Source organism: Salvia splendens, chromosome 5 (assembly GCF_004379255.2).
Source record: "Salvia splendens isolate huo1 chromosome 5, SspV2, whole genome shotgun sequence".
NCBI classification, from domain to species: Eukaryota; Viridiplantae; Streptophyta; class Magnoliopsida; order Lamiales; family Lamiaceae; genus Salvia; species Salvia splendens.
The window spans coordinates 10,983,769-11,004,094 of NC_056036.1; the positions used below are offsets into that span (position 1 = coordinate 10,983,769).

At 37.8% G+C, this 20,326-nt stretch overlaps 1 protein-coding gene and 1 long non-coding RNA gene across 2 annotated transcripts; both read right to left on the reverse strand.

Moving 5' to 3' along the window:
• Positions 1-1,911: 1,911 nt before the first annotated feature.
• LOC121805328 lies at positions 1,912-3,570 on the reverse strand. The gene is made up of 2 exons (XR_006051452.1): positions 2,245-3,570; positions 1,912-2,151 (listed from the first exon to the last, which is right to left on the reverse strand). It is a non-coding gene; the product is annotated as an uncharacterized LOC121805328 (long non-coding RNA).
• A 7,154-nt stretch (positions 3,571-10,724) lies between these two features.
• LOC121805847 (ubiquitin-conjugating enzyme E2 27-like) lies at positions 10,725-15,112 on the reverse strand. Its single transcript, XM_042205863.1, has 6 exons — positions 14,974-15,112; positions 14,541-14,891; positions 13,725-13,773; positions 11,597-11,756; positions 11,309-11,398; positions 10,725-11,048 (listed from the first exon to the last, which is right to left on the reverse strand). The coding sequence occupies exons 2-6, from the start codon at positions 14,719-14,721 to the stop codon at positions 10,941-10,943; spliced, it is 588 nt and encodes a 195-aa protein (XP_042061797.1). The 5' UTR covers positions 14,722-14,891; positions 14,974-15,112; the 3' UTR covers positions 10,725-10,940.
• Between the last annotated feature and the right edge of the window lie 5,214 nt (positions 15,113-20,326).

Below are 20,326 nucleotides of genomic sequence, written 5' to 3' on the forward strand. Positions count from 1 at the left end.
TTTGTGATACAGTTTTTAGTTAAATACTAGTACTATATACTCTTCTTTCTTTTTTTCTTTTTTTCTTTCTTTTTTTTTCTTTCTACTTTTTGAGTTGAACCCCAATCATTTTTGTGATGCTGCTAGTGCTACACATGTGGTTTACTAATCAACAATGCAATATAGGACAAGCTGTATTTCCTTTAAAAGTATACCGTTGATAATACCAAATTATTATACAGTATATAAATTTGTTTATTAAAATTAGCACATAAATATTGATTAAAATTTTTAAACAAAATACATAAATACACATCAGTAATTAAAAACATATACAGTTTGCTTGTAAAACCCCATCACCAAAAAACAGAAAATTAAGATAAAACTTCAAATGATATAAAAAAATATTAAATTAAATAAAAAAATATTAGTAATTCACAACTTTTTAAAAACTTCTTTGTAAACAATATTAATAGTGGTAAAAACCATATCATCATACAATTTCACATGACTAAAGACAGTCTTATCAAAATAATTACGTAAGTAAAAAGTTGACCTTGACTTTTGATAATTGTTACAACAACTACACCGTCAAATTAAACTAATTATAAGGTTCAGAGTCTTTGTCCTAACGGCAAAGAGCTTAGACATTATTGCATGAAGGCTCTAGCACATAAATATTGATTAAAATTTTTAAACAAAATACATAAATACACATCAGTAATTAAAAACATATACAGTTTGCTTGTAAAACCCCATCACCAAAAAACAGAAAATAAAGATAAAACTTCAAATGATATAAAAAAATATTAAATTAAATAAAAAAATATTAGTAATTCACAACTTTTAAAAAACTTCTTTGTAAACAATATTAATAGTGGTACAAACCATATCATCATACAATTTCACATGACTAAAGACAGTCTTATCAAAATAATTATGTAAGTAAAAAGTTGACCTTGACTTTTGATAATTGTTACAACAACTACACCGTCAAATAAAACTAATTATAAAGTCTAGAGTCTTTGTCCTAACGGCAAAGAGCTTAGACATTTTTGCGTGAAGTGTCGAGTTCAAGCCCTCTTAACAACATCAGTTGTAATTTCCTCCCTTATATAGGAGTTAATTTTTTTTTAAAATAAAATAAAACTAACTATAAAACATTAAAATATGTAAGACAACGAATTTGGAACATATACACATTTATACCATTAGGTGATAAAAGGAAAATTATATGAGAAAGTGATTGAGTTTATGAGAAAGTGATTGAGCTATTCAAAAAGGGGAAAAAAAGGATAAAATACATTGCAAAAATGAGAAGAGTTGATAAGTACAAAATAGTAGATGAAAAGAATATCCATGAAAATAGAACAAATGAAAAATTAAAAGAAATAGAAAGAATAAACGGCGTTAGAGGAAAAGAAGAAATTTGACAGAGTTTAATTTTACTGAAATTTAAGTTGTTATGATTGATTGTGTTGCGGAGATTGACCACATTTGTAAAGTGTGAAGATTATACAACATAGTCTGATTTTCTCATCCGTCTAAAGAGTCTATATTAAACTCAATCTAAGGACATTCATAAATGCTTTGGCTCCTTTAAAAACAAACCCGTTGAATGTTTTAGCTTTCAAAAGAAATATGAAGGGATATATAGAGCATATTGCATTAACATAACTCATCTCTGCAGGTGAAAATTGAAATAGTGAGGTGGGCAACAAGATGGACATTGAATTCAACCTCACATTCCATAATGTCATCGTATTCTAAAACTCAAAATAAAGTTCACAATTAACTCTAATAGTACTCGAAAATCCATCCCATTTTATGTTTTGGAGTAAAATGTACTCCATTTTGGGTTTATACTAAAACAAATCCAAATCACTTTTTTCAATTTCGCGAGTAAAAAAAAATAATGAATAGAGAATATTCTGTTTAAGTTTGAGTTTAATGTAAATGATTGAATTAAAATTATTATTTGATATGATATTTACACTAAAATGGGTTTAAATTTAGTATAAATGGTTGGTGATACTCTAATCCATCTATTCCGTTTCTCCCCAAACCCTATTCTACAATGCAACCTCCCATCAAGGGCTAAAGGTGTCAATGAGGCTTACGAAATTCAAGTTTGAGCATAGTTGCTTCTGTTGGAAGAAAATACCGAATATCCTGCACAATCAAGGAGAAGATTATATGGAATCAAGGATGAAATAAGAGGAAATCAATCACAAGAAATTAGGGAGATATTATACACGTTTTTACCTCATTTGTGTTTTATCTTGTATAGTCTTTTCCTAAGCCTATATAAACATGAACAATGCAAGTGTGAATGATATATCAGATATTATCCCAATTCTTGATTTCTCCATGGCATCCGAGCAGGTTAGGCTCAGAGAGAATTCATCATAGCCAAATATACCCTTCTCGACCTTAAAGGCGAGAACTTCCAACCAAATCAATCCAACCAAGATGACAGGTAATAAACAAGACACAGAACCAGAACCAATGGTCGACAAGATTCAATCAAGTAAGAGTGTTACCGTAGCCTTCAAACTGAACGGCTCAAATTACCCGCTATGGGCACGCCTGATGAAGGTGTCTATTGGGGGCAGAGAAGCATACCGACATATCACGGGTATCCCAACTCCGCTGAAAACAGGGGAAGCGGGTTACTCCGAGTGAGAGGAGATAGATCTAATAGTCTTCTCGTGGATCGTGGACAACATGGAGACGAACATCATTGCTGACTTCGCACATCATCAGACGACAAAATCACTGTGGGAGAGCCTTGCCGTCACTTTCGAAAGTACGACAGATGTGTACGTCGTCTACGACCTTGACGAAAAGGCAGGAAAGATTACTCAAGAAGACTTAAGCCTGGAAGCATACTAGAGTCGTCTTCACGGACTTTGGATAGATATCGATTGGAGCGAGGATAGCACAGTTCAAAGAAACGATTGTTCAAATTCCTCACTGGACTAAATGAACGTTACGAGGGAATCCGACGTGATATTCTCAAATTGAGACCATATCCCTTAGCCGCCGATGCATATGTGTGGGTGAAACGGGAGCTGGGCATATGGGTGTGTGAAACGGGAGGCAGCTCGACTCAAGATCATGTCACTGGCATCCGGATCACCACCCACAGCCACTGGAGTCGACTCTCCATCGGGAGTCGGAGCCCGAGAATACCGTCAATCTCAACCGCCGAACAAGAACCAGCAGCAGCAGTCACCGTCGCGATTCGCGGCCTCCAATCGCCGGGGAAACAAACCTCCCGATAAATCAAAGCTTGGTGCTCCCACTGTGGAATGAACAAACACACTAGGGACTCATGCTTTCAATTGGTCGGATACCCGGACTGGTGGGAGGAAGAGAAGGAGGCGAAAGGGAAAGTTGCAATCGAAATTGAAGGCGGAGGGAAGAACCCGACGGTAACAGGGGCTGGAAATCAATAGACTTCTCAAACTTAGGAGAGGCGGCTGGAAACCGCAAGTTTCCAGACCGGCGGTGGCCGGCGAGGCGACGATAGCGGCACCGAGAAAATCGCCGAAGCGATGACTGTATCGACAGAGGTAAAGGGTTGGGGGTGAACGACCCTTACCATATTAATTATTCATTTACTATTAAATCCACAATTTCTAGTAATTTGCAGAAAGTACCCCATTCCAGTAATAATGGTAGAATTTACCCCATAAGTTCGAAAATTGCTGTTGATCACCCAATTGTTTGTAGAAATTCTTTTGCCCCCCTAGAAAACTTATTATATGCTTTTGAAGCCCGTGGTTATGAGAAAATTGATGATACGAGATGGATTTTCGATTGTAGGGCAATTGATACCATGGCATATAATAAAAGTGATTTTGTGAGCATTCAAAAAACCTCTAAATCTCACATTCAAGCTGCGAATAGAGAGTTAACTCCGGTTGAAGGGGCAAGAACAATAGAAATTTCGCCAGATATTTGCATCTCGAACTGCTTATATGTTCCAAATTTATCTCAGAAATTGTTGTCCATTAGTCATGTGACAAAAGACTTGAATTGTGCTTTACTGATGCACCCAAACTTCGGCCTATTACAGGATATCCGGACGGGAAAGATTATTGGACGTGGCACTGAGCGTCGTGGACTCTACTTTGTAGATGAGATTGCTCGACAAGATGGTGCGGCGATGCTTGCTCACGGTCCCACTAATCAAGATACTTGGCTCTAGCATCGAAGAATGGGTCATCCATCACCGGGTTATCTGAAATCTCTTTTTCTGAACCTTTCTTTTCCTAGAAATTTCTCTTATGAGACTTGTGTTTTGGCCAAAAGCTATAGAAACTCTTTTAAACCAAATGATACTCGTATTAAGACTGTTTTTCATTAGTTCATTCTGATGTGTGGGGTCCTGCACCCGTTAGTACTAATCTGGGTTTTAAATACTTTGTCCTATTGGTTGATGATTGCACTAGAACTACCTGGGTGTATTTCCTCAAACATAAATCCGAAGTTTTTGATAAGTTTGCTTTGTTCCATAAAATGATTCAAACCCAATTTCAAACCTCGATTAAAATCTTACTGCCCGATAATGGGGGTGAGTTTGTAAATAGCTCTATGTCCAAATTTTTTTACAGAAAATGGTTTAATTCATCAAACTTTGTGTCCCCATACTCCTGAACAGAACGGGGTAACATAAAGGAAGAACATGATTATTCTAGAGATCACTCGAGCTCTTCTCATAGATTCTAAGGCACCTTCCTTTCTCTAGCTTGAAGCCATAGCCACGTCAGTTTACCTCATAAATCACCTTCCCACAAAAATTCTTAACCATCAAACACCCTTAGACCCCCTAGCTACCATGACCAAAGTACCATCCTCTTTATCTCTTCCACCCAAAGTCTTTGGCTATTCAGTATACGTATATATCCCAAAACATGAAAGGTCTAAACTTTAACCCTGTGCGACTAAGTGTGTGTTTATTGGGTATGGGATAAACCGAAGGGGGTATATATGTTATGACCCCGAGACCAAACGAGTAATTACAACCATGAACTGTAATTTTCTCGAATCAGAATTTTACTTCCGCAAACACCTTGGGAGTCAGGGGGAGAACCGCGCAAACGACTCTCTTCGATGTTACGTGCCAAGTGCCTTCGATATGAGACCAACAGAACAAGTTGGCACTATCCATGAGCCGATCCAATCCACAGATGCGATCCAGACGCTTCCGCTGCGCTCTTCTGATCCAACCGGGTCGGAATCCGAGGTAATTTCTGATCATAGTTCTAAGGATACAACTGTTACTCTTCCAGTGCAGAAGAAGAAGAAGACAACACTATTGATCAAGATACTGGTCAATATGTGCTCCCTCCAAGGAGTACAAGAGGCATCCCCCCAAAGAGGTATTCACCTGAAAGAATCGGGAGACAGAGTAGATACTTAGTGACCAATTTTGTTGAAGCCAACATTTCAAAAATGGCAAAAGCTTTCCATGCAGCCCTATACGAGGAGGAGATTCCTCGAACATTTGAAGAAGTAGTGAAAATTAAACATTGGAGGGAAGCAATACTAGTCGAGATGAAGGCCTTAAAATGAAACGACACGTGGGAGGTTAGTCCAATGCCTGAGGGGAAGCATACTGTGGGGTGTCGTTGGGTTTTCACTATCAAACGAAGACCAGGCGGGAGTATTGAAAGATACAAAGCTCGACTTGTGGCAAAGGGGTACACACAAACCCAAGGGATTGACTATTCATAAATTTTCTCTCCAGTCGCCAAGATGAACACGGTACGTGTGCTCCTCTCCATTGCAACCAACAAAGATTGGCCCCTTCACCAGTATGATGTCACTAATGCATTTTTGCACGAAGAGCTAGAGGATCTCATCTATATGGCAGCACCACCTGGATTCTCTGAGGAGTTTGGACAAGGAAAAGTATGCAAGCTAAGGACTCTTTACGGACTAAAGCAGTCCCCTAGAGCTTGATTTGGGAGATTCACTGACGTGATGAAAAAGTATGGGTACATGCAGAGCAGCTCAGATCACACACTCTTCATCAAGATAGTTGGCGAGAAGATCACTTGCTTAATAATTTATGTGGATGATATGATAATCAAGGGGGATGACAACAAGGAAATAGAGGAACTCAAGGCACATCTGGCAGCTGAATTTGAGATGAAAAATCTTGGAGATCTCAAATAATTTCTGGGAATCGAGGTGTTGAGGTCAAGCAAAGGAATCTTCATTTGTCAAAGGAAATACATTCTTGATCTTCTGACAGATATAAGCATGTTAGACTGCAAACCGGCAGATACCCCAATCATTCAGAATCATGGTCTTCAAATTGTCAAGGGTGTGGCAACTACTGACCGAGGAAGATATCAGAGATTAGTTGGGAAACTTATATATCTTTCCCATACCAGACCAGATATTTCCTATGCTGCAGAGGTACTTAGCCAATTTATGCACATTCCTCAAGATGATCACTAGGAGGCTGCACTGAGAGTTGTTCGATACTTGAAGGGGAGTGTTGGTCATTGAGTATTATTCAGGAAGAATGGGCATTTAGACATTCATGGGTACATCGATGCAGATTGGGCAGGAAATCCAGTGGACATGCGATCCACTGGGGGATACTTCACATTCGTTGGAGGAAATTTGGTCACTTGGAGGAGCAAGAAACAGAAGGTTGTAGCCTTATCTAGTGCCGAGGCCGAATTTCGAGGAATTAAAAGTGGGTTAACTGAGATACTTTGGCTCAGAAGGTTTATGAAGGAATTAAATCTAGAGTCACAGAAGACATGTAAGTTATTATGTGACAACAAGGCAACTATTAGCATCTCTGAAAACCCAGTTCAGCACGATCGAACCAAACATGTTGAAATCGATCTGCATTTCATAAAGGAGAATCTTGAAGGGAAAATAGGTGAAATTCCATATGTGAAGTCTGAAGACCAACTAACAGATATCTTAACCAAGGCTGTTTCAGCAATAAGTTTTCAAGAAGTTTTGAGCAAGTTAAGCTTCGGGAATCCCGTCATTTAACTTGAGGGGGAGTGTTGGAAGAAGATACCGAATATCCTGCACAATCAAGGAGAAGATTATATGGAATCAAGGAAGAAATAAGAGGGAATCAATCACAAGAAATTAGGGAGATATTATACAAGTTTTTGCCTAATTTGTGTTTTACCTTTCCTAAGCCTATATAAACATGCATGCGTGAATGATATACCAGAAATCATCCCAATTCTTGATTTCTACATCTTCTAGAATTATCTTCTGTAACCACTGCATCACATCATTTGAAATGAAGACATTATCAATCATTCTAAAAGTCTTAAACTTTCACTACCATGTCCAGAATCAAAGTCACCTACTGATCCTCTTAGAGCATCCCCATCCATGCTTTTGCCAACGAGCACGGATGTGGGCCCGGACCCACTTTTATTACTTTTTTACTCCCTGCACTTAAGCAAGAGCACAATACTCACATCCGTGCTCTTCCGCAAGGACAAGCTCAAGGGTCCCATCATTCTATTATTCAATTTAAATATAAACATTTCTACAAAATTAAAATGCATTAAAAATACCCGAAATAATATTACAAATCACAAAAAAATAAAAATTACATAATTAAAATTCTAAAAATTAAAAATTACATAATTAAAATCCTAAAAATTAAAAATTACATAGTTAAACACCTAAAAATAAAAATTACATAATTAAAGGCTAAAATACCCCCGCGGAAGACTATTCATCCAGCTCTACCCCCAATGTTCTTTGGAGACCCCGTATCATTGCCACATGCGATCGAAGTTGCTCGGGGGTCATATTTGACCCATCGGCCAAATTGAGTTGGGCCAAAACCCCCCACAACGAGTTGGTGGGGGGTTGAGGTGGCACAAAGGGAGCGGGAGCGGGAGCGGGATCAGGAGCGGGGGTAGATGGAGTCGCAGCGCGACGGCGGTTGGCCGTCAACTTCTTCCTTCTTTGCGGCCGGCGTTGGGAACTACCCGGGCCGGCGTCGGGGCTACCCAAGTTAGCTCCGGCGAACTGGGTGGACACCTCATCGGAGCCGGTGTCGGATAGGGATACCGACCTCGACCGTTTGCCGGAGGAGCTAGAGGAGGATGCTACGCCTCCCCTATACTTCGGATGCCCACGCACCTCCTGCCAAACATTGAGGTACTTGAACGGTTTGTAGTGTTGGGATTGGTAGGTCGCCAACGCGACACTGATGATGTCGACCTCGCTTCGGCCGCTCCCCGCCGACCGCTCTTCCTGGAGGTAATACCACTGGAACTTTTGGATTTCTTCGTTTGCTCTGTATATGGCATTGCGTACCATACTCTCGTTGCGCTTGATTGTTCTAGTCGGTCGGTTTTCATTGTACCGGCGACAGATGCGCCACCAAAAATGGTCCCCGGATTGGTTCGTGCCAATCTCCGGATCTTCGGAGATAGACAAAAACGCTTTGAATAATTGTTCCATCTCCCCTGGAGTATACGGGGTGCGGACACCACGAGTAGGAAGAGTAGGAGTTTGAGAGCCGTCGCTCCCTCCCGCTCTAGGTACGGGTGGTTCGGGTGCCCACCCGTATTGCCCATCGTGGGCATCTTGGTCGTCGACCAGGTAAGACCGGTAGCCACCCGGAGCTTGCAAACTTTGGGTTTGAGGAAGGGCCGAAAATTCCGTTTCCGGACTAGGAAATGGTTGTGAACCGAACCATTCATGGTTCCAACCGTGTGAGCCGGATGGGTGATCGCCGGAGCCGGACATTTTTTTGTTAAGAGTGAAAAAAAGATTGAGAATTGTAAGAATAGAAATGAGAGAATTTAGATGATAATTGTGTAGTGTAGTGTGAAATTTTTTGTATGGAAGTGATGATATTTATAGATGAAAATGTGTATTTTTGGGGAAAAAATTGAAAAATAAATTAAAAATGGGGAGAAAACGGATATAATTTTTTGGGAAGTGGGAAAATATTTTTTTTATTTTTAATCGGATTTTTTTTAAATCCGATTTTTTTTTAAAAAATATTAAATTCCAACGTATTTGTCGTTGGCCAATCAGGAGCCGCCACGTCAGCTGCGCTGCTGGCACGGATGGACGGACGCCGTCCTTATACCGCTGCAGATGCTCTTATATGAAATTTTCGGAGTAAAAAGAAACATAGATCAACAAACTTCTATTTATAGAGATTTTTGAAAAATTTTATCTTCAAAATCAAAGTCACCTATGTTCTACTGATCCTTCTACATTAAAATATTATTAAAAATCACAAAATTTAATTAAATTTTAATTCTAGCCTATAAAATTATAGTAAAATATAAATTTTCATTTTTATCTAAATTATTATGTGAATATATAAAATGACGTCTTTCGAGGATGCTCAAAACGCCACTATTTTGTTAATTAGATACAAAATGGAGTAGTATAGTGCACCAAATAGCACCAATAAAATTAATCATTTGGCAGTGGAAAGTGCGTAGTATTTAATTATGCATATACCATTTTATCCCCTCATACCAACTTTCTCATTATTTTCCACCACTTTAATTAATTGACCTCAAGCTTTTTCATTTAATTCAATCCTTACAAACTCTTTCAATAATATCAGCATCCCATTATCCCTTTTTCCTTGGTTGTCATTAGTATATGAAATTAAAATCTTGAATATTTCCAACTTCTTGAATATATAGTCCCCACCATGGGAAAGGGCTGCTGCTGCTGCTCCGACGAAGACGACGGTGGCTCATCGGCGCTGCTAGGATTGGTGGTGGCGCTGGCGCTGGCGATCACGCTGTTTTTTCTGTGCCAACCTCCTCGTGTTAGAGGACACTACAAAGTTTGCTACCGTTATCCATGCTAAATTTACCTACCTCTTTTTTTTATTTATATTGTATGTTGAATTAATGGATTCGGTGGGCTTTGGCTCTTCTCACCTGAGATATGCTTTCCGATTAACTACATGTGATTAGTAACTTTTCTTCAATCTTACTTGTTTTCTGAATGTTGGTGCAGTTCAGAGCTTTGGCCACTATTATATTATGTACGTACTGTTTTTATGTTCGTTTATGAGAATTTCTATGATTTTAATTTGCAGTTTGTAGAGAAAAATTAGATCATTTGATTTTGATTAACATGAATGCTAATCAAGCAGACTACTCTAAATTTATTGGATGAGTAGTTGGTCAAAATCTATCTGAAATTTTTTTTGGAAATATTCCCTTGCAATTTTTTTATATTTGTTTTTTTTTTCTTTTCTGCCTTCTCCCATGTCATTTTAATTAGTTACTCGTTAATCGTTATCACCCCACCAGCACCAAGTAGCATAATCACTAAGAAAATTAATATCAAAGTGATGATCATGAATTACACAGCTCTCAATAGTTTGATACACTTAATATCTTGATATTGTTAAAATGATATGCAAAACCACAATTTTCAGTTTCAAAAGTTAAATTTTCAAAATAAAAAAGAATAAACGTCTACATAAATACTTCTGCTCCTTATTACTTGAGGCAATTCTTTTGAGTATGGAGATTAAGAATAGTGTCAAGTGAATGTTGATAAAGTACGGTAAGAGATATGAAAAGAGAATAAAGTAAAAAAGATTATTAATTTATCTCCAAATATAGAAAGTGGACTGTGGGCATCTAAAATATGACAAACTAAAAAGAAAATATAGGCATCTTGAGTGAGACGGGAGAGTACTAAAAGCTTTACAATGCTACAAACGTAATAAAACTCGAGCATAGTACAATATAACATGAGATGCAACTTTTAATAAGGGAAAAAGAAATTGAACAGTCTCGTTGTAGGCGGAAAATTTTCACTCCATGACTGTTTTTAGTAATATAGTAGCAGTAGTAGTAGAATATATAGATAGATAGATAGATAGAGATGTGGGCATGTGGCTGCTATACTCAAATCAAGTGATGAACAAATTAGGGCTGCAGCTTCTACTAATACTAACTGGAGCACAGCTTCTCCAGAGCCATGTTCTCGTCGCCACCAACACTCTCTAGAGCACTTCTCACCAAAGCTTCACCAAATCCCATCTCCACAAGCTTCTGTACCTGCGCAGGTTGCACCAAATTTGGAACTGTTATTTGTAGCTCGTGTGCACTACTTTTTCCTGGTACTGTTACTTTGAATGTATCGAGCCAAATTCTCTTTATTACTAAATATTTAGGTTAATTCGCGTTTATGTGTGTGACTCAATTCCACAAGCCTGTTAAGCCTTACATGACACAGCTAGAATTAATCACACAAGGCAAAATCAATGGACAAAGAGGGCCAGTATAGGACAAGTAGATTTGTTGAAAATGTAACATACCTTCTCCTCAACACCAAGAGACAATGTTTTTGCGAATGCCTCTGTCCAGTAACGAGCCGTACCAACAAAAGTCTGGTAGTCTTTTAGATACTGAAGAGTGCAGAAGAATAACCAATACACGAGTAAAGAAGGTGAAAATGACTGAAATCACTGGTGAGAATTGAAAGTTTACGAACAACACAACGATTGACCATTATAAAATCAAGTGTACCCGGAAAGAGCAAGCAAAAGATAAAATTTGTAACATAAGGTCACCAGGAAAACAAGATAAAGGCACATTAGTGGCACCTGTTGTGCTACAACAGCATCCTGGGGATCATCAGGTTCGGGAGCAGATAATAATGCTTGAACAGAAAGGAGTGCTGTTTTCAAAGTCAGTGCTGGGCTCCATTGATCTTTCAGGATATCAAGGCATATGGCGCCACTTTGACTGCTAATATTTGGGTGCCTTTAATATAAACAAAGTCACTAAAGAACTAAAAAGGCAAATAACTTCGCAAAGAACGATATCAAGGCCTCATATACTACCGTTAAGCAATTGAAAATAAAATTGATAGCTGCACAAAGACTATTTGCATGAAAATTTAGATATCAAGTTCAACTCTTTAAAAGTGAGCCTTCGATTAGTAATAAGATAAGCTGTGAATTTTTGGCAGCCAACACAATTAGGTTGATAGTGAAATGTGATTTGCATGCACTCTGAATGGACGTGTGAGTTGGTGATAACTTGTTCAGTGTAAAATAACTTCAATCCTCAATTCCTTAATTTAATAAAAAATTGAGACAATCCAGACAGAAAATTGTGAAGAGAGATGATGACTGTTTTAAGCATCAACCAGCCCTTCTTTTTTTTTCTGAATACGAAATTTGTAAAACAGAACCAAACATATATTTTCCACAAAACATTTTCTCTTAATAGTCTAATAGATCTGATTTTCTAATACAGTCATTCTCTGTATTTCCTAAACCGCATACCAAGACAAGAACACAGATAGCCCAGAAATTAAGAGTTGAGAAACATCAAACACATAATTTATTTCAAGAAAAGATGATTTGCACCGGATATAAATTTATTAGATAATAAACTGTCTAAACTAGCACTCTCAGCTATTTTTATTATGACACTCTCAGCTGTTTTTATAATGATGGAATCACAATCACTAACTAACCTCACCGAGAATGTAGAGCCGGAGAAAGTAAGTACTTGATTATTTTTGTAGCCTACATTTGGTTTATACTTTATACTCCCTCCATCCAGGTTAATTGATTCGTATTCCTTTTGGGAGGTCTCAAGTTAATTGACTCATATCCTCTTTTGGCAAAACCGCAAAAATTAACTCTTATTCTATCTCCTCCTTTATTCTCTCTTTTCTCTCCTACTCCTCCGTCCCAACTAAGTTGAGTCGTATTCCTTTTTTGGGATGTCCCAACTAAGTTGAGTCATTTCCTTTTTTGACAAAAAATAAAACATCCAATCACTCTTATTTTATTCCATCACCTACTTTACTCCCTCTTTAACTTTCCTACTTTATTCTTCTCTCCTACACTTCAACATAATTTTTTAATCTCCATGCCCAAAAGTTTTTACTCGACTTAGTTGGGACGGAGGGAGTACTATATTATCTCTCAATTACTCACTAAACACCTTTTTTCTTAATTCTTGTGCCAAATGAAATGCCTCACTTACGTCAGGTCAGAGGTAGTACCTTTTTATCATTGAAATATGATGTAGACATTTTATAATCATATTGTCAGCTAAGTTTCACTTCTTTTTTCTATGCCAAGGCACTAGAAAGCAATTTAAATTTACATTTGCTTATAACAGTTCAGCTTGGGGGGTTTTAATTTATGTTTGCACACAGAGAAAATACATATATAAAATGAATTATAGCCACGGTGACAATTGAATTTAAAAGGAAACCAAACTGCGAAATAATCTGGCAAACAAATCAATCCATACACAAGATAGGAGTCCTGCCCACGCCATATTTTGATAACTGTCATTATGTTCTCGGTCAGACTTTAGCTCCTCAGGTATGTTGTCATTCATTAGATTACATATCCTTGTAATTAAAAAGTGAATAAATTATGCTGCGATCAGAAAGTTAAACTGAAAAGATCCAGCAAACATAACGGAACCTTAACCTACAGAAATCCATTAAAATGTGTATCTCCTTCCCTAACCGTTTCTATAAAATGAAACCTGGCAATTGAATGCATCATATCATTTCACATTTATAGACATGGAATCGGTATATGCATGAAGTAGAGCTGTAGAGAATCTAGAGATGGAAGATTTTAAATGTTCATTCAAAATCAGATGTTTCCTAACAAGCACAACAGCAGTCCAGACAACATACACTTACGTACAAACATTAGGGGAAGAAAGAGCACAGAAAGACAGGTTTCATCATACCACACTTTAGTCGCAAACTGCATTTTGGGAGGCTCAAAAGGGTAACCATCTGCAATGAGGAGGAAAAATAATAAAATTGCAAATATTTGGTAAGAAGCTTAAGCTCAAGAGTTACATTTCATGAAAATTTAAGAATACGACGAAGTTCCTTATTACAAAGTTTTCGGCCATCGTGAAGGATAGTAATAGAATTACTTTAAGTGTGGGAATCAAACTCAAGAAGGGCAAGGAATTGCAAGATTTACATACAGTTCTTTATGTGAACATTCTTAGTCATATTCATTCTCGGACATCATAGAAAACTATCAAAAAATGACTGAGTATTAGGGCTCACCCATATATAACTCAATATTCATTTTTTAGAGCTGAATGTGTCATATTTTAGAAGCCCTGTTCCAACTATATAAACTATAACCACCCAAATATGATCCATGTGACATGCACGTAGGGCCTATAAGTAGCATTCTTTTGAATAAGAAGATACCATGAGTTCATAAAACAGGCGATGGCTCGGAATGAAAGCACAGTTCAAAGAGGATATTGGATCTACAAATACATTTTTCCTGCCTAGTTTAATGCATACCACCATAGCGGGAAAGTAATAGGAACAAAGCACAAAATATTTTAAAAACAGATTCACAACACATCTGTACTTGATTTAATAAAATGATTGATTCGCATACACGTGATACAACATGAACAAACACTGTCAAAATTTACTGATGTAAATAAAACAAACACCAACAAATCTAAAAACATGCTCGTTTCAATAATTCATTCTATATTCAATAAAGCAGAAGGGAAATGAGATATTACCAGGCAAGGTTATGTCGATCTTGAAGGTACCGCCTTCATAAGGTGTACCAACAGGACCATGAATTGTACCAAACAAGTGGGTGAGATTAGTGTCACCCTTAGGGCTGACCTTTATCCCTGAAACCTCAAAGTCTTTGTTGCAGTCCTGCAATTCCTTCTGAACCCTAGCAAAATCTACCATTTCTGATGTTTTTTCCGTCTACTAAATTCCCCAAATCAAAGAGAAAATTGTGGAATTGAGCTGTGTAGAGGGGTTTGTATAGCTTATATGCTCCGCCGCGGCTTCTTTCTCTCTCTTCCCTATTTAGAGAGAAGAAGCGTGCACAGTGAATTACAGAGCGTAAAATTGTCCTACAGAAAATCAGAGAAAGTGAGAGACGAGAGATTAGCAGAGAATTAGAGAGAGAGAGAGAGGAATTATTAATTCATTTACCAGCCCAATCTTGATCTTCGAACCCTTCAACTGAATATATTTTGCATGAAGAAAACGAAGACTAAGAAGATGATGGAAGAATTGAAGAAGCCACAAATTAGGGCTGCTCCGTTCAATGATTTCTGTTTTTAATTATTTTTCATTACAATTTCTATTTTTATTTCAATTATTTTGATAGGCTGAACTATTATAAAATAAAAGAAATACTGGTTGGGCTTTTCATTTCATTATTAGACCACCATATATCAATTTTATTTCTAGCATAAAAAACTTCTTCAATCATACTTTAAATCCAAACTAATATTTGCATTTTACTATGGAACAACATCAAATATGGGTACATACGGTAGCTATTACAAAATTTTTATGAGACATATACTTAAAAATAAAATAATGTGAATTTGAATTTGGTGTAAATAATTGAAGTAAATCATTACTTTTTAATGTGATATATACTTAAAAATAAAGTTGAGTTTGGTGTAAATGATTGAAGATGGTTTTATCCGCATAGTCTTATTAATTTAAATTCTTACTATGGGTTATGTACCTCATGCCCTAATCCATATTTGATAAGTAAGTAACTGTTGACCAGACAATTAACTAGGTGGCTCAAATTATATAAAAACGACCTAGCACTTGTGGAACGCTTATGCCTTAGAGGGTTTTGTGTCTTGTCACTAGACGCAAAAGACATAAATAAACAAACCTAAACAAATAAACTATAGTAGAGGTTGGCTCTAACTCTCTATGCTACCTTAGTAATAGTACCTTATCTATAGTTGTTGATTTCGTTTTATGTATTTTATTTTAATTTTAGATGTTTTCATAATCTTTTGTATTTTTAATTAGTTAAAAATGAATTTAATTGAAAGTAATAACAAAAAAATGAAAAATAGAAAAAGTAAGTGGATAGTATATTCAATTTCTTAATTTCAATATGTGTAGGCTCAATGCAAATAAACATGAAGAACGTCAACCATTTATAGAAAACTCAAACCAATTCATAAATTAATAATAATAATAATAATAATAATAATAATAACTCGAATAACCCTAAATTAAAAAAAAGTATGCAATCCAATAGGATTTACTCGAAAATAACCAGAATCCCAATATAATTGGGCCAAAATGAGTGAATTCTCGCTATTTAGTTTTTAATTTTCATTACTTCTGTTTTATTTTTGAAAGTTAGTAAACTAAATTATTTTTTAAATGTAATTGAAAATGTATTTTGATTCAATATTTAAAAGTTAGTAGTAGAATTTTTTTCCAGAGGTCACAAATACAAAGAATATTCCTTAATATAATTATAGATTTGAAAATCGTGTTCACTTTAAATAGTACTCGTACTTGTGGATTATAGCTTTAAAACACGAATTCAGAATTAAGAGTAAAATAATAAATATATTTATATTTTTGTTTCCTTATTTAAGTAGAGTGTAATTAGTTTTTACTATCTCGACCTGACTGGATATTTAAAAAATGCACCCTTTTATTTTTTTCAAATAAAAAAAATTTTTCGGGTCCAATTGGCCATGCATACACGTGGAGAATTTTATCCCTTCTTAGGGCATCCACTAAAACGGACTAGCCGGCGGACTTACATTAGGACTAGCCAATAACACATTCTGCCACGTCATTAGGACTAGTCACTGCACTGCCACATCACTAGGACATCCCACTGCACAATAGCGGACTAGCCTGGAGTCGAATATGGGCTTCTTGTTGGCGCATGTCGGCAAATGCACGGACCCGATCGACGTCCTCGTGCGGTATCCCCATTCGTACATTGGCAGAGGCCACGCCGTGGCTTGGACCGACAACATCAGCATCTTCATTAGTCCAATCAGTCACTTCTGAACCTTTTTGTTCGACAATCATGTTGTGCATGATAATACACGCGTACATGACATCAGCAATGCAATCGTAATACCACAACCGTGTTGGACCCTTCACCACCGCCCATCGAGCCTGGAGCACGCCAAATGCCGCTCCACATCCTTGCGCGCTGACTCTTGTCGTTGCGCAAAGTAGATCTTCCTTTGTTCTATTGGGCATCTGATCGTCTTCACAAAGACGGACCACCTAGGGTATATCCAATCCGTCAAATAGTAGCTCATATCGTGTTGGTTGTCGTTGGCGATGAAACTGATGGTCGGACCAACGCCCATGCACTGCTAGTTGAAAATGGCGACGACTGGAGGACGTTGGCGTCGTTGTTCGACTCGGCTACCCCAAAATATGCATGACATATCCACAGCTGGTAGTCAGCTATGGCTTCGAGGATCATCGTGGGATTCTATCTTTTGAAGCCAGTCGTGTACATCCCTTTTCAGGCGGTGGGGCAGTTCTTCCACTCCCAATGCATACAATCTATGCTGCCCAACATCCCCGGAAACCCGTGCACATTCTCGTTGATGCACTTTTTATTAGCACTAAAAAATACCTGCAATTATACAGGATAGATCTAGTATAGTTAAAGGTCAGTACCGAGATATCGAATACGGGGAATATAATTGTAACTGACTATCATGTACTAAGCATCATATACTATCTAGAGAAACAAGAGATTTGGTTTAACTAAGCAAAAACAAATAAAATAAAACAATAAAAGCAAAGAAGATAGAATTATGCAAATAGAGGAATTTCAAGGATAATGATTTCACTAACTCTTTAGTTATTCAACTTAGTTCTACGTTCATCCGACTCAAGTTTTACCACGATTTCTCCCTACCATGCATCAATACTCATGTCACAATTATTGTATGAACATATAAGATAAACCAATCAAAGCTATCACCGATCAAAGATTGACAATAATCAAGGTAACGGCCAATTAGTTGAACAAAAGTTCAAGAAAAATCAAGTGGAACGAGTTCTGAACATTAAACATAAAAAGAACTACATAAAAAATAATTATTATCAAACCTCAAAATTCTATTATTTAGTAATCCATAGACAGATGAACTAAAACAATAATTAAAGTACGAGACATGAAATAAACAAACAAAACCCAAGGTTGAATCTTGATGTCTTCATCCTCCTCTTGCCTTGCTTCAATCTTCAAGAATGATGGAAGAATTAGGTTAAGGAGTGGAGAGGGAGGAGCCTTGGAGGCTCCCTTTTGGGGGCTATGGAAGGGTGAATATTATGAATTAGGTTATGGGACATTTAAAGGCTTGAAAAAGATTTAAACTTGGTAAAAAGTTTCATCCAAGTAATAGTAATTAATGAATTTTCGTGCCCCATAGGTTAAGGAAAAGATTTGGCTTCACAAGGTAATGTTTATTTCCTTCCTTGAATTTCCACCTAAAATTCTGCACTTGATAGCTTTGCGAGACTTTGGAAGATATGCCATAACTTTCTCTACAAAACTCTGATTGAGATGATTAAGGTACCAACGCGAAGCTCTTTCTAAGGCGAAGAGAATGGTATATAGCATGCTCTGATTAGACTTCAGAATCGCTGAAAAATTGAGTTCGAACAGAGGCTATCATGCGCGAACATACCCAGCGGGCCGCTGGACAGCTCCAGAACTCTCTGGACTCGTTCCAGTGACCGCTGGCATGGGTCCAGCGGGTCGCTGGGTTGCCTTCAGCTCCAGCTTCCAGAATTTGACGTTTTTATGCTCTTTTTCAGCTCTATTTTGCACATTTCTCGCATAATACGTCAAAATATCAAAATGGATAAAATATGCAAATAATGGACATGTAATGCAACTTTGACATTCAAACGGACCAAATAATGGCCTTAAAATAGTGTAAAATCCGAGCGTATCACTCGTGCATCTGCATTAGAGCCTGGCAGTCTTCGGGGGTATGCTTCCGAAGATACATATCCCTGAATATCTTAATGACGCCCTGACAAAAATACATAAGACAATCGCGGGCAGTTATCTTACCGATGTGGAGGTACTCGTCGAACATGTCGGTCACACCTCCGTAGGCCAACTGGCTGATTGCGGCAGTGCACTTCTGTATAAGCGAGTGACCGGGTCTGCCACTCGCATCCAACCTGAACCGGAAATACTTGTATCGACGCTCTAAAGTGTTCACGATACGCATAAATAGATCCCGGTGCATCCTAAAACGTCGCCTGAAAAAGTTGTCCCCAAACCGCGGCTGCTCAGGGAAATAGTCGTCCCACAACCATTGGTGTGCAGCGACGTGGTCCCGAGGAACTACAGCTCGATGATGGATGGGCTGAGGTACCGCCGACTGCTGCTGCTGCAAGGCCGCCTGTATCAGGCGATTTATCTCCGCGGAGGTATAGGCCCGCACCTCTTCGTTAATTCTTCGGTGTACGTCATCAGCATCCCCACCACTACCACCCGCATCAGCCATTTCGGGATGTAGAGAGAAATGTAGAGTGAAAGAAGAGAAACTCGTTAATACAAGTGGTGCAGATGAAAATGAACTGCAACGAGCCGTATATATAGAGTTTTGAAAAAAAATGAAAAATCGCTAGTCCGTCGGGAGCCACAATAGCGGACTAGCGCCATATGCGACGTACGAGAGGTCGTCTGTCGCACTAGTACGTCAACCGCTAGTCGGGCGCAATAGTGGACTAGCGGGCGGACTAGCGGCTAGTCCGCGCGCTAGTCCACAATTGTGGATGGTCTTAATTGTTCCTTCAATCTGAATTATGTGAGATTCTAAATTCGAAACAGATTTTCAATGGATCCTTCGTCCTGTAACAACCCTGAATTGCAGCAGTTTATTCAAGTAATAATTTCTCGCTATTTTTTTATTATGTTAGTGATGCGTACATGCATATGTATTTTTCTCAAAAGTTTTGACGCTTTGATTTTTGGTTGGAAATTCGTAATTGGGTTTTTTCTTTTGATATTCCTTTTGGGATGGAAAAGTATCATATTGATAAACTTTTGAAGCGATGCAGCTGTATTATTAACAAAAATCAAGCAAAACGATGTCGTAATTTGGTTGTTTTGGGCGTCAGCGTAGTAACACTAGAGGTTGTGATTATATGGCTGGCTCTACTAACAAGTGATCTATCTACATTCCCCATCCCATCTCCACAGCAAGAAAAGCAGAGGGCTGAGGCCAATGAGATGATTGTAAAGCTCACTTCTCGCTGCTGGGACAAATGCTTCACTGCTACTCCGGGGAACAGTTCAGTTCTAGCGAATCTACCTGTATCACCAACTGCGCTCAACGCCAATGCTCGTCATGAGACGCCTCCAACAATAAAGCACCGACCCAGTTTTCGTCTCAGTTTTGATGAATGTTTCTGAATCTGATATCAATAACATGAAGTTGCACTGCCCAGTTCTGAATTAGATTTATTTTCATGCTCTTGTAGGTTTTGTGAAATTTCCACGTCACACACACAG

Coding starts and splice junctions, on each gene's coding strand:
- LOC121805847 (XM_042205863.1), bottom strand. CDS start 14,721: ATGGTAGATTTTGCTAGGGTTCAGAAGGAATTGCAGGACTGCAACAAA. Junction 11,757..13,724: donor CAGTTTGCGACTAAAGTGTG/GTATGATGAAAC, acceptor TTTATATTAAAG/GCACCCAAATATTAGCAGTC. Junction 11,399..11,596: donor ATGCTGTTGTAGCACAACAG/GTGCCACTAATG, acceptor TGCACTCTTCAG/TATCTAAAAGACTACCAGAC.